The sequence below is a fragment of the Cavia porcellus genome, unplaced genomic scaffold (assembly GCF_034190915.1).
Source record: "Cavia porcellus strain 051 isolate PalLab524CR breed Dunkin Hartley unplaced genomic scaffold, mCavPor4.1 scaffold_9, whole genome shotgun sequence".
Taxonomy (NCBI): Eukaryota; Metazoa; Chordata; class Mammalia; order Rodentia; family Caviidae; genus Cavia; species Cavia porcellus.
Genome location: NW_026947492.1, coordinates 17,719,255 through 17,746,186, shown reverse-complemented (window position 1 = coordinate 17,746,186; position 26,932 = coordinate 17,719,255). Strand labels below are relative to the sequence as shown.

Here is a 26,932-nt window from a genome sequence, read left to right as displayed (position 1 = left end):
TCAGAATCCACTTGTTTGATTCAGAATAGGCAAATTCACAGAGTTAGAAACCAGCTGGGGGCCCGCCAGCAGCCGTGGCAAGGACACACTGGATCGGACTGTTAAAGCTGTGGAGCTCTACATGGGTTGGTATGGAAAGTGCAAGTTAAAAACGCTTATGTTTGTACAACACCATAAATTTATCATCCCCCTACTGATCTGTAACCTTGAAAGTGCTGAATTGCATGTCACTTACAATGCAGTAAAAATGTGCAATAAATGTTAAAATCACAAGAAAATATTAATGATACCAAATGGACTGCAAAACATCCCATGGGAACAAATTAATTTGCCTCCACGTGCAAGTTTTGCTCACCTAGGTTTTACATGGCGGGTTTCTGTGTCTTTATGACAAATGTGCTCATTAGAGTTTTATAAGAAATGTAGAGCCCCTACACACACACACACACACACACACACACACACACACACACACACACTGCAAACCATCCCACTAACTCCTCCTCCTTCCACAGCCTGCCCTGTCTTTTCAATCCTGACAGCACCTGTGGGACTCTGCCCCATCTCATCTGAGCAGCTCCCCATGAACTCCGAATGGCCCAATTCTTCCTTCCCTTGCTTCCTGTTCTGCTCTGAGAGCTGCACCTGGATGCTTGAATGTCTTTGACCTTGTGTCCATTTCCAGACAACTTGTTCTGAGTCAGTTTTCTGAGCTTCTTTCATTCAGGTCCATTTTAGAGATAAATGAATCATAAGCAGAATACCAAACTTTTAAAGAAACTGAATATTATGTTTATTCTTCTCTTAACTCATTAATAATTCTATTAAAACAGAACATAATTTTTTGGATTTGGGGGATTTTTTTGGTACTGGAGTTCAAACTCACGACCTCATGCTTACCAGGCATGCTTACACTGCTGAGGTAAATCCCTCATCCAAAAATTTTAAAAAATATACTTGAAAGGTCCCTGAGGGCATTCAGTATAGAGACCTTTGCAGAGAATCCTTGCTCTTTAAAATGTTTCAGTGCAGAGGGGCCAGGAAGGCAGAATAGACAGTGGGATAAATGTCACAGGAGATGTCCTATGGGAACATAGCTATTATGATGTGGATGCATAATAGGGCCAGTAAAGATTTTTAAAGACAAAAAAAAAGATGTTTTCCTTTTATCCTCATAGCAATTAGCACAAGATATAATCATTGCCCTGAAGAACCTTTGGTGTGCCCTCAGTTTTCATTCATAATGGTTCTTCAGTTTCTCTTTTGTTTCTTCATTACTCAGAACATCTCCCTTAACAGTTGATTTCTTTAAGATCTTTCAAAGTGACATCTCATTGAAAAATACCAATTTCCGTCTTCCCACAAACATGTTCACTGTGTTCATATGTAGCAAATATTTAATTCTGTGTTATATTGAGTAATTTACTATCTTTGCCTTCACATTAATTATAAACTCAACATAGTACAGATTTATGTGCCTTTTATAGTAAGGCTCATTGCAAGTATGTTTGATAAAATTGGAGAAGATTAAAGATAAGTTAAAATAGCTTCAGACTAACTGAACAAAACCTCTGCACTGTGTGGGTTGAAGTGAGTGAAAATGAATTATTTGCTATAATTTTATATTTTAAACAAAAAGAGACAATAAGGGAACCTGTGCTCACTGGGGAGTGTGCCCCTTAGATTGAGGATGAGAAGACACAGAAAATTTTTCCTGTGCATCTTTATAGCAGCTAAAGATTCCTAGGATTTTCAGTTATTATCTGGGACTCAGGCATACCTTCCTTCTTCCAGAGAGTTCAGATGGGATATTTTTCTTATCCGTTGCTTTGCCCATAAAAAACAGAGACTTTAGGAAGAGAGATCAAAAGTACCCTATGAATCACTAACTCAGTTCTCTGACACAGCTGGTGCCCAGCGTAATGTGGCCATCTGCAAATCTTGGTCAATAACTAGTTTTGTATGTTTGGTATATAAGATAATGGTCTGATTAGGAATAAACAATTTTAATGAATTCCCAGTAGAATCTTGTCCCATAAGCATCAGTTCTGGGAAAAAATGAACAATTAGATTTTACTCAATTGATTCTCAAGTGTTCAGTGTTGTGACACTTATTTAAATTCACATTCTTGTTTCATTATGAATTAAATGAACAATGTGAAAGATATTGTTAGAGTTCTAGTGAGTTTTATGTCAAGAATTTAAAATATTCAAAATTTAGGGAACATAAGTGAATTGTGTCAAGTGATTTATAAAAAGAAAGCAAAAATGCAAAAACAGCAAATTTGTAATATTTGAAAGTCTTATTTTCATTGACCTATAGTATTGATATTAACGTAATATGATGCAGTCACAAAACAATCCATTTTGAAATATCTTACTAAGAGACTGAGTAAAATCAGCTTTCATTCAGTTTTCAAGATAACTGAACCAAAACTCCCCCAAGGAATGCTTTAGAAGTTAAATAATTTGAAATGCTTCATTTTTCCTCTAAAAATTAAGAGACTGTTGAAAAATAATTAACATATTTCACAAAATTATTTAGATAATTTTAGAGGTAAGTTAGTAGTCGAAGCATGCATTATAGAAAGTAATTTCATATTAGACTAATTCTGAGTATAAATATATTAAATATATTTACTAAACATTTATCAAATGTTATATAAATTTAAAAAGTAATTGAGCAATTTTCTTTAGCAAACTTGCTTTGGAATATTTTCCATTTAGAACTATAGTTTAATAAGTGCATTAGGTATTTTTGTTTTGTTTTGTTTTGTTTTTGAAAAATGCTTTACTTACACACTGTAAGTTTTGAAGTGTGAAAACATACTACCAGAATAATCGAGAAATATCATGAAACACTTTACTCATCAATAATGAATTACCCTAAAAACTAGAAATAAGAGTGTCATGGAATGATTACTGTTTTCAAGAATTCAATGAGTTTTAGAAGTGTTGCATCTTGAGCTTTTATTGATAGTAAAAATATCAAAGAAGACATCATCAAAATAGACAGTGATGAATGTGAGATGAACCTTATTCAGAGCCTGGATTGGTGAGAGATGAATTAGAATGAAAAATTACTATTTACTGCTGAAAGCAGTGTGAAATTTCGAAGATGAGACTGAATGGCGACAAAAGCCTTTCCAGAGTAACGAAGAGTCAAGGACAATGGCAAAGCTATAGGAAGAAGCAAAGAATTGTTAGGATACTATGGGTTCTGCCCCACCAGCATGATATCAACTTTTGTGGTGGGATCTTAATAATGTATTTCATATTTTCTCCTGCATTATCCATTTTATTTTTAACTACATTGAACACTATTAGTCCTTGGATGCAATGCTAAATCAAATAAACATGAGAGTCATTCATTTAAATATTGCAAAATATGTAATTGGTAGTTTAAATTTATTTTGAAAAATATTTATATAAATATCAAAAAATTATTAACTAAGCATTAATTCTTTTTGATATGCATTCAATTTGATGCTCAATTATAAAAAGTTTATATGTCTTACATTAACTCCAACCATCTGAATCTTCACACCATTCTAAATGCCACTTGCCATCTGGTTGGTCTGTGTGACAAGGTTCTTACCAATGGGGCAGAGGTGGCAGTGAGGAACATCACCACTAGTTCCTGTTCTTCAGGTTTGGGGACATTACTTTCTCCTTCCATATATTTCAGGTTGATTGTGAAACAGAGGAAATCTGGAGTGATCCTTGAGTAGTAAACATGAAAATGTACAGAAAGACAATTTAAAAGGAGCATATTTCTATGATGATCCACAGAGTTACCCCCAAGTGATCTTCTGGTTATGTCAACATGCTGTATGGGTGTATGTGCAAGTGAGCGCACACCTGCACACTCATGTGAGTGCTACACATAAAGAAATCTAACCATAACTACTACAGAAGGAAACAACTATTTCTGGCTAAATTTATCTCTTGAGACATCTTGATGGTCTCTAATAACACTAATTATAAGGAAAAAGCAGTTTTTGTAAATTATTATAAATTGTATATTAATTGAAATGAAAGACAGAGTGTATAGGAGGAAATTACTCAAGTCAGAAAGAGTTCTTAGTATTATAATGTAAGTATTGACTCATGTTCTTTTCAATTGTTACTAGTTTTTATAAAACTCGTTCTTCTACAAACTTAGGTAAGATGTTATATGTGTTTTGAGTAAGTTTCTTCTTTGTATCAGCTCTCCTCATGATAGACCGCAATATCTGATTAGGAACCTAGTGTGTATGTGAATATTCTAACAATTTTTCTTCCACAAATCTCATAATGATTAGAGACATTTCAGACATTTCTTGTTTTATAAATTTTAATTGCTTTAATGCCTATATATGTTTTGAAATTTAACAAAATTCATAAATAATAATTTATGCGTCTTCCCTGAATAAATAATCTGAATAAATTTTGTAGATGTTGTTTAGTACCTAAAGTAATAAATATAGGGATTATGTAAACACAAACTTTGCAAAACAGTCTCAAACAATACAATTTCATTACTCACTTTTACATGTGTTGCAAGTTTGCGCACACCCAAATATGCATCATATAAATAGCTACTTAAAAAGAGACAGATACAAATATGTGGAATTTTTGTAGACTAATAAAATGGTATGCAAAGATAAGAAATTGCAACATAGTCAAGATTTCTGCTTGTTTTGAAAGAAACATAAGTCCCATCTCTCACTAATAATTTTTATTTTTATATCGTGGAGTAAAGGCAACCTTACTTTTAGGTGTTTGTGTGATTTATTTGAAGGCAAGCTAAGTATAAACCAAGCATATTTTATACCTTTTCAATGAAACAAGGTATTTCACCAATGCACCTGCACCAGGTGAGGTGCTCACACTATTTTAAAGAAGCAATAATACCTCTGTGCTTTGCGTGTGGACATGCTGCAGCAGAGAGAGGCAGGGATAATTAGATGCTACTTGCAGGTTTCCATGCAGTCTCAAGCCAACTCTTTGTGAAGGTTTATAAATTAGAAGCATCAAACAAAATATAACCACGACATGCCATCTAGAAGTGGTCCTACATCGAGAGGATGTATCTGGTGTCCAACAGGCTGTTACTTAAGAGACATAAGGAAAGTCGTTGCAAAACTAAGGTGTGAGAACTGCTGAGATTTGATCTTGAGGACAGTTTTCTCCCAGGGGCACTGCCTGGAGTCTTTTAGTTGGAGTCTCCAAAAGGACACACAGGATCTCAACTGGAAAAAACTGAAATTTACTTGTAAAAAGACTGCTTCGCATCCCATGGCAGGGGGGGGGGAGGACTTGCTTTTCAAGTAGAATGTGTGTCTCTTGTAGCAAAAGTATTCGTTGTTAGTCAGGAAAAAAATGAAATTTTACATGTGAAGGAAGAACGCACATGAATGGAATAGTAAATGATATCAGTTGCAAATCAGAGATACTATATGTGGGTGGGACTTTTTACAAAAGCCATACGTCCATGGAATATGGAAAAAGAGGTTAAAATTGTCAGGGAATTAGGAACTGTAGCATGATTCCAAGACTCCATGTAAAAGAATGTTCCTAACATTCAAATATCTGCTTATTATGGTCATTGTCTTTTAATATGTTGCTGTCTCCTTGGGGATAGGAGACATCATCATGGGTTCCCACATTATACTAACACAGTCCTACATACGTCACAGCACTGGGAATTATATTTTGTGTATTCTGGTTGGTAAAAATTATTTGTTTTGAGATCACATTTTCAAAAATGCTTGCTAATAAAATTAGTGTAGATGGCTGGGTACATACACTACTGAAATGAGAATATAAAGCAAGTTTACTTAGTTACTGAATTCACACAAGTACTATTAAACATGACATACCTATTCCATACATATCAAGCATAATCAATCATTGTGGAGCAATGTGAAATTTATAAAATTAGGATACTCTGGGTAGATGGATTCTAGGCCACTCTATGACACCCTGACTCTATCAACCTAGCCTTATAAATGGTAGTTTTAGTCCAAGTAATTAAGTTCTAGCAAAAACACATGACTTGTGGACATCTAGTATTGTTTCTGGATTTATTTCTTCATCTAGATTATATCATAGGAAATTTCTTTTTTCAAGGATCTTATTTAGGGCAACTATAACATTCTTATTCTGCAGGTAGTAGCTCAGGGGATTCAGCACGGGGACAATAATGGTGTAAAAACCAGACAACACTCTCCTTTGGTCCACAGAGCTGAATGATGAGGACTGCAGAAATGTGAATGCGACAGAACCAATGCAGAGAGAAACTGCTGATAAGTGAGGGCTGCAGGGCCTGAAGGCTCTGGACCTCCCTGCAGTAGGGCAAATGTGGAGGCTGCTGGCTGTGATCTTAATTTAGGAGCTAAGCACAGTCAGAGTTGCAAGAGGAATATGAAATGCATTGAAGCACAGAATCCACTGTCTCATTGAAGTACTGGAACAGGAGCACTCAAGTAGTAGGAAAAGATCACAGAAAAAATGATTTACTACATTTGCCTTGCAGAACAGCAGTCTCAGCAAGCGGACTGTGTGAGCCGTGGCACCAACCAAACCCACGCTGTACACCCCAGGTACCATCCAGCAGCTGACTTGAGGAGTCATGGTGACATGGTAAAGCAAGGGCTGCAGATTGCAACATAGTTGTCATAGGCCATTGCAGCCAACATGTGGCACTCTGAGAGAGCAAAACCTGAGAAGAAGTAGAGTTGAGTCATACACTCGGTAGGAGATGACATTTTTCTCCACCAAAAAGTTACCCAGTATTTTACAGTAATGACAGTAGAATGGCAGATTTCAGTGCAGGACAGACTGCTGAGGAGATAATACATGGGGGTGTGCTGGGGAGAACTGAGTCTGATCAGGGTGATCATGCCCACAGTGCCACAGTGATTTCAACTCCTTTGGAGACCAAAATATGCTTTTTTTTTTTTTTTTTTTTTTTTTTTTTTTTTTTTTGGTTAAGGTCGCATCCACAACACACACACACACAAACACACACACACACACACACACACACACACACACACACACACACATACACACACACACAAACCCATTGTCACACATTATGGTGAAAGACAAAAGATTTTCTCCTACAAATCTAAATAATAAAGTTATCTGCCTCTTATTTTCATTCCACAGTGTATCAAGGAACCTGTATAGAAAAATCTTACAAGAAAATGAAAGGTGTCCATATTGGAAAGCAAGAATTCATTATTTTTCTCTTCTATTTAAATGACATATTTTTGCATGGAACGAATCTGACAGAATCTGTGTCAAAAGACTAGTGGAACTTAAATTAAGTACCATGATAAAATCTAAGGTGGGAAATAAAATCCATTGTATGTTTATACACTTATAATGAATAATTTAAAAATCCATTACAAATAGCATGAAATTGTGAGATACTTTGGAGTAAATTAAAAATAGAAATGGAAGCTGTCACACAGATAATTACAAAACATTTTGAACAGTGTTAAAGTCTTTCACACTTGGGAAGGTATCCCTTCACACATCAAAAGAATCAACACAGATAAAATGCAAATACTTTCCAAATTGACTAAAAATTCTGCATAATATCTATCAAAACCTCCTCTCTGGTATATGTAGACTTGACAGGATGATCGGAAAATCTCAGTTAAAAGACAAGGATCCTAAAGTAATCAAAGCAAACTTGTAAAATAAATATCAAACATGAGGTCACATTTTCTTATCTACATATTTACTACAAATTTCGTGTGAACAAGACAGTGTAAGACCATTATAACTATACACATCCTGATCAGTGGAGCAGAGGTGACCGCTAGGAAAATACTCAGATCCATGTCAAATAAATTGTTATAAGTATTTAATGATAATTTAATGAGAACATTATTTTCTCTCAGCGAAATGATTTTTTCTCAACAAATGGTGCTGAGATGGAAAAATAAGTAAGTATAGGTATAGGAATTAATTTGGAACTCTTTCTTACACCATTCCCAGTAATTTACAAAAAATGGGTCATATAAATAAAATAAAGATTTAACACTCTGGAAGCATCAGAAAAAATTTAAAACTCAGTATGTGTACCCTTGAATGTGATAGTACTTTCTTAGATGAAATACCCAAAGAAGAACCTAAAATTAGTAAACTACATCATGGAAAAACTATAAAATTGTGCTTTAAAAATCCTCCATGCAGATGATAAAAACAACACAAAAACAAACAAACAATTAAAATTTTAATTTTTCTACTCAGACTGCACTTTAAAATTTCTGACAGTTTAACTGTTTAAAACACAAACACCTCAGTTTAAATGTGGCCCAGGATGTTAATAACTATTCTCATCTTTCAGATACACATATTATCAATCATGAATGAAAGTATTTTCATCAAGGATCTACTTTCAGGGTGTGCAAGTATCATCCTTAAGAAAAAAAAAAATAAATCCATAGAAGATACTGAATTAAAACAAATTTAGCAGTGACATAATAAGTGGCATGTTTAATCAAGGGGTTCAAAATAAAGAAATTAATAATGTCGAATCCATAATCCGTAGAATTTCACAAACTGGAAGGGGCCATGGAAGCAGAGCAGACAATGAGACAAACAGGCAGGTCCTACAGGAGCAATGCAATTTTGGTGCTGGTGAAGAATGAGGGTTCAATGCAGGCTGTGGAAGAGAAAGTTTTCAACATTATGGGACAATAAGGATCATGTGACACAGCTGATCCACAAAAGCACATTTGGTAGACACTGAATTTTAACTTAAGATATTCCTGTAGTTTCTACTGTCTCATACTAGCTTTTCCCACAAAATCCTATGTACTGAAATATTTCCAGTTAAGATCTCTGATGGAAGAATTCAGGTTATCAGGAACATTTTCTCTCTACACACAGACATGTTCCTTATGATCACATGTGGCACACAGCTAGATTGGTGTGATGTGTGTCACTTACTAGCTTTTCTACCACTCTGATTTGTGAACTCCAAGCAATGCTGGCACAGTGTTCTACAAAGTGCAAGTCTCAACAATGCATTCGATAAAATTGTTGGAAGAAGCTTAGAGATAAGTTAATAGACTCAAGTGGCTGATTAAAGCCCTTAAGATCTTGGTAAACTTAAAAAAAGAGAAGTGTTTTCTATGATTACATGCTGTAGAAGATCAGGCATGATAGTGGAATCTGTCCTCATGAGGAAGTGTGGTGCTCAGAATGAGGACTTGGAGGGACAGGTCAGTTGCCAGCTACATCTCTGCTAACACTGTGAAAGAAATGGGGAAAGAGAATCTGCAATTTTAAAAGTCAAAATGGGATTCAGACATACTGTTTGTGATTCCCAGAGAGTTCAGCATTTTAGACTTTTCTTTGTTGATCTGAAAGGAAAATAATTTTGATAATGTCAGATGATAACAACCCAAATGTATCTTTTGAGTCACTAACCCTGACATCATTTGTCTGATCTTTCTACAGTTAGAAGCTTCCTTGAGAATAAATTAATTCAAAATCTGGGGATATTTTTCTAGGTCCTGTGTTCTGCACCATTGTTCTACAGTATAATTTTGTGCTAACACCTGAGGTTTTAGTTACTATGGCTTGGTTGAATGTGTTGAAATCAGACACTCTGTGGCTTCCAGCATTGTTCATCTTGGAAAACAGTAGTAATAGCATCATTACACAGATAGAGAGAAAATAATGGCATCCAGATGTAATTAAATATATACCTAATATAGCCACATGTCTTTACTACAGTTAGTGTCTTAAAATATACTGGGATTCCTATGTCGGTAGGAACTGAATTATTATGTGTCATAGGACCACATATCTCCTAATACTGCTTTACACATTCAGTGAGGAGTAATATTTTATATATTCAAAAGGGAAACATTATTTCTTTTACAAATTACTACTTCAGAAATGTTAGGAAATGTACTTGTATAAAACCTAACAACATAAAAACTGACAGTATAAGACATCTATTTAATAAGCAAAGATAACGTATTGCATTAAAAGAGGCATGTTCGCACAATCAGTGATGTGGAGGAATTTAAAGGACTTAAGGTTGTGTAGTTAGATATTAATAAATAAAAATAAAAAGAATAGATATATACAAACATATACTCCATTTTTAAATATATGTCCAAAATCATGATGGTTCTGATTGTAATGGATAATTATTTTAAAACATGAAAGAAATAAAAAATAATATTAAAATATGATGTAGGGTTTATTTAAATAATTTTGTACAGAAAAATTGTGGAACATCTCACAACTGTTCTTTCCACAAGTGCCTAAGCCTCTCAATCCAGTCTTACCTTTGTACCATCACACGTTTTGCACAAGTGAGTAACAGAAGGAAACTCATGACTTGTGGACATACAGTGTCATCTTTCCTTGTTTCCTAACCAAAACTTCAGAAAGAAATGATAAGAATACATAAAAGTATGTGGTAATCATGATTCCCAATCAGTTTGGTTTGAATTCATATAATGTTATCACTCATTAATGGCAATGGTTTTAACCTGGGTTGTTGGATTTTAGTATCAGTGATAGTATGAATAGCTATTCTGAAAAAACCAACACATCATAAAAGCTAGCACTTATTTAATAACATCTTTTTGAAGTCCCATCAAGCTGTTGTACACCTGTTTCCACTGGTTTCAACATGTGGTATCTTACTATATTTTACTATATGCGATAGTATAAACAAAATTTTTTATAGGCAAAGAGATAATATAGAAACCATTGGTCATTTTCTGTTAACTGGTTCTAAATACCCTGTAATTTCTTCATTTTCCTGAATAACTGCGGACTGACTTGATATGCTTGATGCTGTAGTATATGAAGTTATACTCAAATAATTAAAGGAAGGAGGCACTATGGTGACTACTATTATGTTAGATTATCTGGGGGTGAAACACAATGATGCTTTAAATTGTGTGGGTTCTGACCTGTGTTGTTCTAATACAATGTCTTCTTTTACCTCAATGCCAGCTTTTTTAAAAAATTAATCTATTTTTTTCTTACATTTTTTTCAATTAAGGGAAAACCAAATTAAAAATAGCGAGATATATTATAGTAACTTTTTTGTTTGCCTATTAACCTGATATGATCCCCAGTATTGCTCTCCCCATCTTGTTCTGTCAGATTTTACTATATTCTATTTTGTTTGATAGTATCAAGTTTGAGGGTATAGGCAACCACTTGGAAGCCAATAAGATTCACTAAGATGCCCATTATGGTTTGACTATTATCTACTTTGGAAATCCTGTAAGGTCTCCAGTGTAGGTTTTATTGGTCTTGTTCTGTACTGTTTTGATCAATTCTATCATAACTGACAATGTAAACAACTTTTTAAAAAAATAGCAAGAGGCACAATGGTAACCATTTTAGATCACCTGATATTCTATTTTTACATCATGTACTATGCCCATCCTTTTGTTCTAACCGACTCTATTTTGTTTAGCCACGTTAGGTTTTATTCTCTCCAAAAAAATAATAATTGTGGAAGTAAAAAAACCCCAAAAGTGTAATTGTTAGTTAAAAAAAAGAGGAAAGGAAGGTGGCCTAAGGGATATAACTGCATGTATGTTTGAGGGTGTAGGATGGAAATCCATATTACTGAACTTTTGTTGGATCATTGAACGGCACTGTCTGCAATCTCATTGTATGAATGTTCACTTTACATGCTTTAATTTTATAATTTGGACAACTATTTCAAAGATGACAATATGTAACCTATAAACTAGTGATATCTTCCTGTATTTTTCCTTGAAATTCTGTATTATTTGTACCCTTTTACTGCTGTTTTTAAAATTTTATTTCCTTTCTTTTTTTCTCTTTAAATAAAAAAAAAAGAAATTATGACTATTTACCAAAGTAAAAATTGTTTTTCTCAACTTGATTTTTAGGAAGAATTTCTTTAAGGCACCTTTTGCATCCTTATTCCTCAGGCTGTAGATCAGGGGGTTCAGGATAGGCAGAAGAGTAGCATAAAACAGAGAGGACAGTTTTGCTTGGTTCATGGAGCTGACTGATGAGGGTTGCAGGTACATGAATGGAGCAGAACCAAAGAACACAGCAACTGCTGAGAGGTGGGAGCTGCAGGTGCTGAAAGCTTTGGACTTGCCTGCAGTAGAGCGAATGCGGAGGATGCTGGCGATGATGAAGATATAGGAACTGAGAATGGTCAAGGCTGGGAGGAGAATGTTGAAAGCACTTAAACACAGAACCACTCTCTCATTGATTAAAGTGCTGGAGCAGGAGAGCTCCAATAGTGGGAAAAGGTCACAGAAGTAATGGTTTATCACTTCAGCCTTGCAGAAAATCACTCTCAGCATGCAGACTGTGTGAGCTGTGGCACCAATAAACCCCATGCTGGACACCCCAACTACTATCCAGCAGCAGACTCTAGAAGACATGGTGACATTGAAAAGCAATGGGCTACAGATGGCAACATAGTGGTCATATACCATTGCAGCCAACACGTGACACTCTAATTATATGATTTTATGTTGTTGCATGACATAACCGAACTTTTCCAACGGTTAAGTACTGCATATTTTTATTCTCTATTTCTAGAATGAAATTGAACATGCGAGTAGATCACAGACCACAGGCATCTTTGACTGCTCCAGATACCTCATGAAGCTGTCCCTTCTATAAAGGCTTGTTGTAAGTTTGAGTTTACATGCTGGCCAAAGGTGGCAAGAGTATGATGGGAAACAGACAATGATAATATCCACCAAGGAGAGTCTCATTCCACAAGTGTCCACGCTAGAGAAAATCAACAGTTCGATTTTTCACTTTTCCCCCACTGCTTGTCCAGTGTTTGGTGCTCTGATCTGATGTTATGGATTATAAGAATATGAGAGACAATGTTGCAAGTCTGATAAGTTTCTTACCAATATACTAAAATATTCACAAGTTGAGTAAGGCTTTAAAACATAACATAAAGAGATTGTTTTAAGTGATTTATTGCAAGAAGAAAAAAAATCACAAAGAAAAAATTAACCAGGGCCATTATAACAGTATGTTTAATGAAGCCGAGGTATACATTTTGATAACCCATATGGGGGTAAATGTGGAGCAGTGAATATTTCTGTTTGCCACTGAAATAAGTTTAAAATTTAGAAAGATGGAATAGAGGCAAAAGTCACTTCACAATAAGGAAGAATCATTGGGTGTTCATGCTCTATGCCTGACATGTGCCTCCTTTCAACCTTGTTATGACCTCGGGACCTTACCTGTCTGATATTAAAAAAAAAAAAAAAAAAAAAAGACTGCTGGCAAGTTCCCAGGAATGAGCTGAGAGGAATGAAGGTGTTACAGGACCACTGCATCCAGAATGACAAGCACCCTCCTGGTGCATCTCAACAGTTAATATTACACACTTTCTTGATGCATTCAATACTGTATTGATTCGCACTGAACACAGTTAAACTTCCTCCATGCAATACTAATTCAAATGCTAAACTTTAGAAATATAGTAATCATTCTAACAGTTGGAAATATTTACATTAGCAATTTAACTTTGAAGTCAGAAAACATGTAAAAATTGTAAAAATGCATAAGAAACCATGAGTTATTCCCAGCATTCATTATTTCTTCATTCTTCAGTAAAATAAATAAATATTAAAAATGTTCTGAGTCCTACTTAATTTATAAAAATTGCTTCAGGATCTCCACAGAACTGTCAATTATTCTTGCTTGTATGTTTCTCTATGTAGCTTGGTCCTTCTCAAAGACATAGAGCTGGAGATGAGGTCTATTACTGTCGGTCACTGTTCTTCAAGTTAGGAGCATTCTCTTTTCCTCCGTGCACTTCTGAGTAACAGAAAGCACATGAGATAAAGGATGGATCCTGAACCGTTAGTTTATAGTGAACACAGGAAGACTAAGAGCTGTTACTCAAAGGAATCTGTCTATGATGAGACAAAACCACCCAAAAATCATCTGGTTTAAGACAACATATGTGTGCTTATGTGTGTAGCGAGTGCACGGACAAACTTATTAGTGACTAGTACAGAATTTTAGAAATGTTTTTGCCTGAAGTTTCACTTGTGACATCTGGATGGTCTCTGATAACGCTAATTAACAGTATTTTCTTTTGGAAAGCAATTTCTTTGTGTGACAGCAAAATGAAAGAAAACACTATTTGTTCACATTATCCACGTTCATTGTAAAATTCCACTTTGATTTTCAGTCTATGAATATATGTTTCCATTAGATGTGTTTCTTGTATACAAAGAATTTCCAAAATTGGTGTTCTTGGAATTGTCATCATTTGTTTTTTAGAATATCTTTCAGTCCATTTATAGAGTTGGTTTAATGGTCATGAATTTCTTCAGTTGTTCTTTCCATGGAAGTGTCTTATTTCTAAATAAATTTTGATATATAGTCTTAGGATATGTCAGTCTTGATTGGAAGATGCTTTTCTTCAGAATTTGAAATACTTCACTACATGTTCTTCTTGACTCCATGGTTTGTACTGAGAATTCACCTATGGTTTTATAGAGCTTTCCTTTATAGATGATTAGTTGCTTTTCTCTTATAGCTGTTAATATTGTGCTCTTTGACTTAATTCCTGGAATCTTTATTATTATATGTCCTGGCGTAGGTTTATTTTGATCCATATGCCTGACTTATTAACCTGTCAGATTCTGTTCTCATGCTTGGAAATTTTCTGCTCTTGATTCTGCAAAAAGATTTTTTTATGTCATTTATTTTGACTCCACCATTTACAATGATGCCAAACAATCTCATATTATGTTTCTTTGAATTATTTTGCAGCTGGTAAATTGTTTTTCCATGATTCCTTGTTCTTTTTAGAGAACTTTTTTTTGTGATCACTAAATGCAATCTTGTCTTCAAAATTTGATAGGTATCTTCAGCATTTTTCATGTACTTTTGCAAATTCTCGATAGAACTTTTAATTTCTTCAATATCTACTTGAATCTGTTTGATGTATTCTATTACTTTCTTATGTTGAAAGTTTATGGTTTCCATCACTTTCCTAGATTCTCTATTTTATTTAAATCTAGTCTACTCTAGATTTCCTGAGCAATTCTATCATTATGGTGGTCATTTCTTTTTCACCTGAGAGATTATTTCTGTCTGATTTCCTCTATATCCTCATGAATTTGTTTCTTTTCTTTGGTTGTTATCATTTCAGACATTTAAGATTTGTTTCTTCTATTTTCCTCTATCCCATTTTCTCCTGTCTTTGTGCTCAGTGGGCTGGATTTCTGAGGTTGCTTTTTAGTTATGGGTCTTGTCATTTTGTCTTTTTAAAATTTTGTTTTGTTTTCTGTGTTGATTCTTGTAAGATTTTGTGGTAGGAAACTTTATTATTAGTATCGAGTCCTCCCTGGGAAATGTCTGCTGCTCAGGGATGTCATCTGTTTGTAGCACATTCTTGGATTTGTGTCTGTCTCAAAATCTCAAAATTTCCCTTTTATTAAGGGTGAGATGTTAGTATCTATTTGGCTCAGTACAAATCCTTCCATAAATATATTTACTGAATTAATAAAGGTAAATTATACTGGCCTATCCAGTGTAATATTTCATATATGTAAAGCATAATAAATCATAGAGTATCTGAGGATGATTTATAATGAATAGATGTGATTCAGGTTTCTCTGACAGGATGGAACTGGGAATATCTCAAAGAAGTGCTATCTTCCATCTGTCTCATCCTAGGAATCCAAGCTTAATCTATATATGTTTTTCTTAAATGGACTCTACCACTGATCTCATGATTTGTGAGCCTATATTTGTTTCTCTGCATTATTTGCATTGCACACACATAATTTTTTCTATATACACTTTTAACAAGAAACTTCTTTTTTATAGGAACTTTTTGATCACAATATTAATATCCTTATTCCACAGAATGTAGATCATGCAGAGCAGCATGGGAACAATAAGGATATGAAACACAAAGCACACTTTCTTTTGGCCCATGGAGATGATGTGTGAAGCAGGTACATGAGGCTAGAGAACAAAATAGATAGAAACTGTTGAGATGTGGAAGCTTCAAGTGCTTAAGACTTTGGACATGTCTGCAGGTCAGTAAATGTGCAGGTTGCTGTCTATGATGAAGATATAGGATGAAAGCATAATCAGGGTTGGTAGAAAAATATTAAGAGAACTTAATAACAGAACTACCTCATTGATAACAGTTCTAGAGCAGGAGAGCTCTAGTGTAGTGTAGTGTGATAGTCAGAGAAAAAATTATTACATGAGTCTTGCAGAAAAGTACTCAGCATAGAATGCACCACTCAATCCCATGCTGTACACCAAGCTACCATCTGAAGACAGACTTGAAAAAACATTGTGACATTGTAAAACCAGGGTAACAGAGAAGAAAGCAGCCATCCTACCCATTGCAGTGAGTGTGACATTATGAGACACCACATCCTGAAAATTAAAAAAAAAAATGTTGAGTCACATACTCAGCCTAGGAGTTGGGATTCTGTGCCACCACAAAGTTCACCAGCATTGGAATGGCAGAAGCCAATGAAGACAGACTTCTGAGGAGATAGAACATAGGAGATGCAGGTGACGAATGAGCCCTTTCTTGGTTCATGCCTAGGCTCCCCACCACTGTGATCTATAATTGTAGATTTTGTTCAGCTGGTTAAAGATATGAAAATCAATATCTATCACAATTTCTCAGGTTCTGAATTGTGCTTCATACTATTGTCATTGTTAATTGTACTACTTTAGCTAGGATGTGCTATCCATTTTAGTCAGTTATTCTAACTTATGTAATAATAATATTGAGACCTTCTTGGGTAATGACTTCCTTACAGCCCAGCACCAAAGGACTGAGAACTGAGTTAAAGGGATATTAAAAAATAACTCACTGTTAATTATTTGAAAAATAGGATTTTGGGACATACACAAAACAAGAAAATTCTATGCACATAAGACATCCCTGAAGAACAAAATTTATATACAGAAGCTTTGATACTAGCGATTAAAAAAAAGATCTACTGCAAAACCTTACAAGGACATGAAAGACTTCCCTAAGAACATGCTGGATAGATAGCAGCAGCTACAGAAGCTCTCTGAGATACCCCACTTAAAATCCAGGAATTGTGTGGGACGAGGAGTCCTAAGCAAGGGGAAAAAACCCTGCAGACCAAGGAATGAACTAAGCTAAGAGAAACCAACTGGAAATCCAATGCTGGTGCTATAACAGGAGCAGATAAAATCTCATCATGGAAGCTAGAACCCACACCACTGGAAGCCGCGATTAAAATTGCTGCTGTGTCCAAATCTGCAGGGCAGGGAGAGAGATGCACAAAAGCTCTGAGAGTGGGAATCTGTGAACAGAGTTGAGACTGGGACTAGCAGGGAGCCCTACATCGACTTGTGGCGAGTCAGTGGAACGGGGACCCTTTCATAAAGTAAGAGGCTCCAGCAAAGGACATACTGGGATGGGGCAGACTTGCCAGAACAGGGCACTGCAGTGACATTAATCGCATATTCCCCTCTCAAGTGGGATTGGTGGGGAGGGCCTGGCCTCCGTGACGCCACTGACTAAGACCCAGTAGGCTAGCCCAAACCAGGTCCTAGTGTTTGGAGCTGCACTCTAGCAGTGAAGCCTTTGGTAGGTTGACCTGGTGGAGCAGGCCCAGCAGAGGCTGCCCAGGTCTGTGTCTCCCTAGTACACAGCATTAGGCAGGAACACCTAGCCGGCACAATTCAAACAAACTGTAACCAAAAAAGAGAAAAAATTGGACCTCCTAAATTCGCTTGTATGGAACAAACAAAAAGTATGGAAAGAGGAAGCAACAAGAAAGTGTCCTCAGTCCCCAAACCTGAGAACACTGATCCAGGAAAGGGAAACACAAAGGAAGACAGAAAACATGCAATATCAGACACAGCACCAATAGACATAAAGTGATATCTCCAGAGCCTCATAGAGGAGTTTAAAAAAGAAGTATTTAATGAAATAAAGTGTAGGGAGTGGCTCAGAATGGCTGCTGCTGCCCTGCCCCTCCCATCTGAGGGCATTTTGTGTGTCAGCCTACATTTCCCGTGATCCTCCCCTTGCCTGCAATGCATATGACGTGAGCAACTTCCCGCTTTAGCCTACATCTCCCATAATCCTCTCCTGCTTAGGTCATATATCCGGATGTGATGATGACCTATCAGATAACACTCCGTGCCCTCTTCCTGCCCCATTGGCCCGCGTCCATGCTATATATGTTGTAGCCATTTTAAGAATAAATTAGACTTGAATGGAATCCCACCTTGTCTCCATCTCTCTTTTCTCTTGCCCAGCCCTCCATCTCCATCACCTCTCCAGGCGAGGCCCATGGACCAATCCGCAGGATTGATCAATAAAGCAAGATATAAGTGGAATAATTAAAGAAATTCTAAGCACCACCAAAGAAAAAAATAGATGGTGGAATAGAAGAACAGAAAAACGGGATAATTGTTTGATGGAGAAAATAGAGAAAACATAGGATATGTGAAACAGGTTCAAAGAGATTACCAGGAAACTAAAACTCTATCAAAAGCTGGCATAACAACCTGAAAGAAACTAAGGATAGATTATCTGAATTGGAGGGAAGGTTTGTAATATGGGAGCATGAAATGAAAAACTTCTTAAAAATAACAAGAAAACAAACAGCAATTATACAAAGGCTAGAAGATGATAAGAGGATCTATAACTTAAGAATTAAGAACATAAAAGAAGTAGGGACACAAACAAATGGACTACAAAAGCTATTCACAGAAATAATCCAAGAGAATTTCCCTAATTTAACAAAAGGTAAAGATACTCAGATGTATGAGGCATGCAGTACCCAGCCACCTACAATCTAAGCAGAGCTACACCCAGGCATATAATAATCAAAATTCCAAAATCCAATATAAGAACAGAATACTAAAAGCCATCAGAGACAAGAAACAGATCACTTACAAGGGAACACCCATCAGAATTACAGCAGACTTCTCAGCACAAAACATCAAATCATGAAGACCGTTGGGGGAAATAATTCAAGCTTTGAAAGATAATAACCTCCAGCCAAGATTGATATGTTGTGCACAACTGTCTCTAGAAATTGATGGATAAACAATGTGCTTCCAGGATAAAGAGGAACTAGGGGAATTTGCAACCACCAATTCAACTCTACAGAGAATACTGCAAGATATTCTAAAAAAGGAAAATACCAAGACTTCAGAAACAGTGTCCACAATGTGGAGGCCACAATGAATGGAGCAGAAAGCGAAATGAAGATGACAAACTGACAACAAATGACAGAAAAAGAGCTCAACAGAAATGAGGCAGAAAAGATTGGATGGTAGGAATAGCTATTTTGGAGAAAACAAGACATCATAATAGCTAGTGCTGATTTAGTATCATCTTGCTTTGAAGTCCCATCAACTTTTATTCTTCTGTCTCCATCATTCTTAACAGGTTATATCTTATTGTATTTTATTATATGTGATAATATAAGCAAAAACTTTAATAGACAAGGAGATTATACAGAAACCATTGTTCGTTTTCTGATAGTTGGCTAAGTACCCTGTATTACTGTCATTCTCTTGAATGGTTTTACATTGTTTTGATATGTTTGGTGCTACATTATACGAAGTTATACTCAAAGATTTCCAGGAAAGAGACACTATGGTAACTACTTTTGTGTCAGGATATCTTGTAGTGAAACACTATTTTGCTTAAATGGTTATGCTTTGACTTGCACTGTTTTGTTGTTATGCCCTCTTTTATCTCAGTCTCCTTTTTAAAATTATTTACTTTTTTATCTTTTTAATTAAAGGAAAATAAAAATAGCAGGATACATTATAATAACCCACTTTGATTTCCTATTAACTTGATTCGAAATGCTGTATAGCCCTGACCATCTTGCTTTGACTGATTTTCCTCTTTCTGCTTTACTTGATAGTACCAAGTTCAAAAGTATAGGCAAAACTGTAATGACAATAAGATTCATTATGACGCCCATTCTGGTTGAGTATTATCTTCTTTTAAAGTCCTGTAATGTCTCCAATGTTTTGGTTTTATTCTTTACTATTTTGTTCGATTTTATTATAACTGATGGTATAGGCAATTCTTTTTAAGATAGCAAGAGGCAGTATGATAACCATTGTTCATCACCTTTATTTCGTTTTTACATTATCTATTATGTCCATCCTTTTGATTTGACTGACTCTTTTCTGTTATGTCACATTTGGTTTTCCTCTCTTAAAAAAAAAGATAATAAGAACTGTGGGAGTAATAAAACCCAAAATGTGTAATTGTCATTGTATAAAAGAAAAGAAAGTGCTCTAAAGAATATAACTGCATATATATTTAATTGTAGAAGATAGATAACTATATTACTAAGTTTTGTTGGATCATTGAACAAAACTATTTTCAGTCTCACTGTTTGAAAATCCACTTTATATGCTTTAATTTTGTAACTTGAACAACTATTTCTAAGATAACAATATGTAATCTATTAACTAGTGATTTCCTATTATTTATTTTTTCTGAAATTCTGTATAACGTGTACCCTTTCTCTGTTTTTTTCTTTGTCTCCTTAAATAAAAAACAAACAAACAAACAAACAAACAAACAAAAAACCTTACAAGGACCAATGCAGAAAACAAAACAAAAACTGTTAAAAGAGAAAATGACAAGACAGGGAAGCAAAGTGCATCCTCAGATTTCAGCCTACTCAAAACAAGTCCAGAACACAATGAGGTAGAGGAAAATGGAAGACACACACCTGACGTTTCTTAAAGGATAGCAACAAATCCATGAGTCTTTAGACGAAATTAGATCAAAAATAATCTCTCAGATTAAAAAAAAAATCAGTATTTACAAAGAAATTGCTCAACAAATCTAGAATACCCATAGATAAAGAATAGGTGATGACAAGAAGGGGATGGAAACCATGAACAATCAATATAGGAAAGAAATGGAATTTATGAAACAGATCCAATCAGATATACAGGAAATTAAAAATTCCATTGAATGCTAGGAAAGCTACTTGAATGAAGCTGAAGACATACTTTCAGACCTTGAAGACAGGATCTTGACTAGTGATTATGAAAAGAAAGATCTCTTGAAAATAGCAAAAGATCAGAAAATAACAATTCAACAGTTACAAGGTAATAATATGAAGTAAAACAATATGTTTGATTGACTTCAATTAAAGAAGCAGAAGTCAACACAAATGACATTTAAAAACCCAACATTAAAAAAGAACAAGTTATTTGAGAATTAATATCAGAAAACTTCTCAAGCATAGGGAAAGTACCTGATGTTCAGATAAGTGAGGCATATAGAACACCAATTAGCCATAATGAAAATAAATCTATACCCAGACATATGATAATCAAGATCCCAGAAATTCAGAGAAGAGAATATTAAAAGTTGTAAAAGAGACAATCTATAAAAGGAAGTCCATTAGAATCATAGTTGACTTCTTAACACAAACTCTCAAGACAAGAAGGTTGAAGTATTTCAAGTTCTGAAAAATAAGCAACTTCTATCCCAGATTGATGGATTCCGCAATAATACCTTTCAAAATTAACAGAAATAATTTATTCTAAAGAGCAACAGAGAAAATTCTTGACCAACAAAACAACACTACAGAAGTATTGAACGATATCATAGAGACAGATTAAAAATGAACACAATTTGAAGAGCAGCAACAGAAAGATACCACCAGGCAGGACAAGCAATCAAAGAGAGGAGAAAATTACAGGTCCAAAAACAGGAAAATAACCTGAGAAATAGAAGTCAATACATATCACTTATAAGCATCAGTGAAACTGTCCTCAATTCACCAATCAAAGGAAACGGACTGACAAAATGGATCAAGAAACAGGATCCAACGATACCCTGCATACAAAAAAAAAAAACATTTAATTCAAAACGAAATTCATAGACTAATAGTGAAAGAATGGAAAACAGTACTCTTTACAATAGGAAGCCAGAAAAAAAAAAAAGAGAGGCAGCTATTTTGTTTGTAGACAATGTGAATTTCAAACAAAGAATGATCAAAAGAGATTTTTAAAATGGTCACTATATACTTGTTAGGGGAAAAATTGAAAAGGATGAGATAACAATCATAAATATATATGCAACAAATATGGAAACCCCTAATTTATAAGGCACATAATCATAGACATGAAAAATCAAATAAGCAAGAACATAATTGTAATATAGAACTTAGTACCTCATTACCAAAAAGAGATAGATCCAACCATACAAAAAGTCATATATATATGTATTTCCTCTGTTGCTCTTTGTCATGGAATAAATTATTTCTGTTAATTTTGAAAGGTATTATTGCAGAATCCATCAATCTGGGATATATATATATATATATATATATATATATATATATATATATATCAGAACTGAGCAAAACCTGTGAATAAATGTAATTAGGAAGCATTTACAATGTGTTCCACCTACAGTATCAGAATACACATTCTTCTCAGGTGCACATGGAATGTTCTCTAAAACATACCATATACTAGCCCATAGAACATGTTTAAGTAAATGCAAAGAAATTAAAATTATTCCATATATATTATCTTATCGTTGTGTAATAAAATAGGAGATTAATGACAAAAAAAATCCCACACCATCTCCATAAAATATGGAAATTATGTAACACACTCTTAAATAACCCATGGGCCACAGGTGAAATTTAAGAATAACTTAAGGACATCTGAAATCAAATGCAAATGCAAATACCACTTGGCAGAACCAGTGGGAAAGATTGAAAGCAGTCCTAAGGGGGATATGTGTATGAATTCTCACATCAGGAAAATAGCACAAGCACAAATAACCTAATCTTGCACTGCAAGCTGCTAGGAAAAGCAGAGCAAATCAAGCCCGAAGCCCATATAAGGAGAAAATTATACAGATCACAGAATAAATTACTGCTATTGAGAGTAATACCATAATACAAAGAATTAGTAATTCAAAGAGTTGGCTATTGGAAACAATAAACAAAAATGATAAACCCTTACTGACCATATTAGAAAAGAAGAGACTCAAATTCATGGAATGAGGAATTAAATGGTTGAAATCATTATGGATGCTTTGGAAATTCAGAATGTCAATACTTATTTTGAATATGTTTGCTCTACAAGGACAGAAAACGGAGAACAAATGCACAGATTCCTAGGTAAGTACAAAGTACTGAAACTGAATCAGGAGCTATAAAAATTCTGAGTATTCAATGTCAGTCAATGAAATTGATAATGAAATTAAAAACTAACCAATAAAGAAAAGCCCAGCTCCTGATAGAGTCACTGCTAAATTCTACAACAAATTTGGAGAAGATTTGATACTGCTTAAACTCTTTAATGAAACTGAAAGGGAAATTATACTCAACTCATTACTGGAGGCAAGTATTTTACTTACACAAAAACCAGAGAAAGATCCAATCAAAAAGGAGAGCTATAGGTCAGTCTCCCTAATGAACATAGATGCAGAAATCTCTAATAAGACACTAGTAAATCATCAAAAAGATTATACATCATGACCAGGTGATATTCATCCTAGGAATATAGTGATAGTCCACAATGTGCAAATCAAAAATGCAATGTGCCATTGAAACATATCCAAAGACAAAAATCAAATGATCATTTCATTGGATACAGAAAAACCTTATAAAGTCAAATACTCATTCATGATAAAAAAAAAAACTTTATGAGAAAAGAATACATGGTCTTTATCTAAATCTGGTAAAACTCATCTATGACAAGCCACCAACCAACATCATACTAAATGGACAAAACTGAAAGCTTTCAATCTAAAATTATGAGCAAGACAAAGATGTCCACTATCACCACTCCCACTTAATATAATTCTGGGAATTTTAGCCAGCGCTATTAGAGATGAAATTAAAATGAAAAGAATAGGAGTAGAAAAGGAATGATAAATTATCACTATACCAAGAAGACCTGATATCCTACAGAGACGACCTCAAAAACTGCATGCAAAGATTTCTTGATATAAGATATAATAAGCAACTTCAGTAGCATATCTGGATACAAAGTCTATATTAAAACATCCATAGGATTCCTGTATAGAAACAACATACTCATTGACCAAAGAGTTAGAAAAACCACACTCTTCCAAATAGCATTGAAGAAATGAAATACTTAGCAATCAATCTAACAAAGAATGTAAAGGATTTATGCATTGAAAATTACAATATATTATCTCTGAAAAATAAGATTGAGCTGGATATCAGAAAATGGAAAGAAATCCATTGCTCTTGGATAGGAAGAACCAACACTGCAAAATAGCCATGGTTCCAAAATTGTTATACAGATTTAATGCAATTCCAATTAAAGTACCATTAACATACTTCACAGAACTAAAGAAAACATTCCTAAAATTCATCTGGAACAAGAAGAGACCTGGAATAGCAAAGGCAATCCTGGGTAAGAAATGCAAGGCAGGAAGCATTGCGATTTCTGACTTGAAAATACACTAAAACACTACTGTGATAAAAATCAGCATGGTACTGGTGAAAACCAGACCTGAGGATCTGTGGAGCAGATTAGAAGATGCAGACACACCTGAAAAGACACTCAGCCACCTTGTCTTTGACAAAGGGGCCAAACTTCTCCACTGGAAAAAGCATAGCCTATTTAATAAACAGTGCTGGGAAAACTGATTTTCTACATGCCAAAACTAAAACTAGACTTATTTCTATCAACATGCACTAACTAAAGTCAAAATGGATCAAAGATCTAAATATTAAAACAGAAACCCTAAATCTATGAGAAAAGAAATTAGATAAAAATCTTGAAGATTTTTTGGAGATCTATCTTGAAGATAGATTTTGGAGAAATTCATGAACAAAACCCAGAATGCACAGAAAATACTTCAAGAATCAATAACAAGATTTTCATGTTATTAAAAATCTTTTGAACATCAACAGAAATCACTAATAAAGAGAAAAGCAAACACATAGAATAGGAAATCACTTTAAGTAATCATCCCTCAGAAAAAAGAATTCTATCAAGAGCAAATTTAAAAACCCAATCCAAAAATGAGCATTTGAGACAATAAACAAACTTCTCAGATGAAGGAATACAGATGACAAATAAATATTTGAAAACTGTTCATCATCACTGCCAATTTGAGAAATTCAAATTAAAACAACACTGAAATTGCATCAAGCCAAGAAAGAATGACTATCATAAACAAGTCAACCAAATAACAAGTGCTCCACGGACTTGGGGGAAAAAAGAAATTTTCTCCAGGAGCATGTAACATGTTACATCCACTGTGTAAATCGGTATGGAAGTGCCTCTAAAAACCTAGATTGCAAAACCTATTCAATCCACCTACTTCCCTTCTTTGTATCTCCCCAGAACAACTGAAACATCATATATCAACACAATTTTTATAGCTAAATCTTGGGAACAACTCAAATGCCCATTATCTGAAGAATGGATTAAAAAGATGTGGGATTTTTTATACAAAGAGTATTACTAAGCCTTAAAGAAGGGTGAACTTGAGACTTTTACAGGTAAGTGGATGCACCTTGAGATCATACTTATAAGTGAAATAAGATTGAGATTCACATGTTTTGATATCATAGTGTATCCCTTTTATAAGAAATCAAAACAGTTAATAAGGTCTAAAGTGTACAATAGAAGTTGTGAAGTGGGAAGCAATTGTTCAAAAGGAAAAAGGGGTTGGGATGTGTAAAAGGGCAAAAAACAGTAGAGAAAAAAGAAAAAGGGCAAAGAAATTACACTATTCATGTCTCTTAGATCATTTAAAAGGTTTGTGCTAATATCAACTGGAAATTTTTATGCCCATGTCTCTTACCCTGAGCAACTATTTTAAAGATAACTACATGCAATGTATTAACTGTTGTTATTTTCTCACTATTTTGTTATGAATTTTTACTTCTTTCCCATGAAATAATAAAATTAATAGAACATATACATATATATTCTAAGTTTATCTTCCAAAGTCCAGAAAATTACTACTGTTAGTTCAGACATTTATATTTTACATTTTTAATGCTCCAATTTATTGAAATATTACAAATTTTCATAAATAATAATTAACCTGTATTCCCAGTAACATGAACAAATTTTGTAAATGTTGTTTAGTATATAGAGTAGTAATCATAAGAATATATACAGACACACTTTGAAAAATTGGACAAACAACACAATTTCACTACTCATACCTATGTGTTACAAATTTGCATGCATCCATTTATGTATCACATAATATATGTCAATAATGAGATAGATACAAAAATGAAATTATTATAGGATAAAAAATGAAATGTGAAGAAATCAAATTACCACACAACTAACAAAGATTTCTGCTTGTTTTCAAAGATGCAATGAATCTGATATCTCACTAATAGTTCTTATTTTAGAAGGTAAGTTAAAGGCAACCTTACTTTTAGCTGTTCATGTGACGTATTTGAAGGCAAGCTGAGGACAAACCAAGCGTGCATTATATCTTATTATATACCTTTTCGATGAGACAAGAGATTTTATAAATACATGTGAACCAGGTCAAATGCTCACACTGTGTTAAAGAAGAATAAACACCTCTGTGCTGCACTCCCAGAATCACCGTGACAGACAGGGTCAGGGAATAGGAAGAAGCTACCTGCAGGTGTCTACGCTGTCTCCGTGCAAACCTTTGTGAAGGCTCAAAAATCAGAGGCACAGAAAGAATACAGCCACAACCTGTCATCTAAAAGAGGCCCTGACACTGAATGGATGTATCTGATGGCCAACAGGCTATTTATTGCTCAGGAGACATAAGAAAAGTCTTTGCAAAACTAAGGTGTGAGACTGCTGAGATTTGCTCTTGAGGACAGTTGTCTTCCAGGAGTGTAGCCTGGAGCTTTCTGATTAGTTTCCAAGAGGCCATATAGAATCTCAACTGAAAAAAAAT

The 26,932-nt window shown here is 34.6% G+C and overlaps 1 protein-coding gene and 1 non-coding gene across 2 annotated transcripts; one reads left to right on the top strand and one right to left on the bottom strand.

Moving 5' to 3' along the window:
• LOC134477484 (olfactory receptor 8G50-like) lies at positions 1 to 26,728 on the bottom strand. The gene is made up of 3 exons (XM_063255596.1): positions 26,581 to 26,728; positions 11,871 to 12,490; positions 1 to 117 (listed from the first exon to the last, which is right to left on the bottom strand). The coding sequence occupies exons 1-3, from the start codon at positions 26,726 to 26,728 to the stop codon at positions 1 to 3; spliced, it is 885 nt and encodes a 294-aa protein (XP_063111666.1).
• LOC134477755 (small nucleolar RNA U13) lies at positions 13,150 to 13,251 on the top strand. Its single transcript, XR_010049950.1, has one exon. It is a non-coding gene; the product is annotated as a small nucleolar RNA U13 (small nucleolar RNA).
• Positions 26,729 to 26,932: the final 204 nt, after the last annotated feature.

Excerpts from the sequence above, each read along its gene's own strand:
- LOC134477484 (XM_063255596.1), bottom strand. The coding sequence starts at position 26,728 with ATGACAGGTTGTGGCTGTATTCTTTCTGTGCCTCTGATTTTTGAGCCT. Across the intron at positions 12,491-26,580 it reads TCTGGGAGTGCAGCACAGAG|AGTGTCACGTGTTGGCTGCA; the intron begins GTGTTTATTCTT and ends TCATATAATTAG. Across the intron at positions 118-11,870 it reads GAAAAACAATTTTTACTTTG|AGCTCCACAGCTTTAACAGT; the intron begins GTAAATAGTCAT and ends CAACCCATGTAG.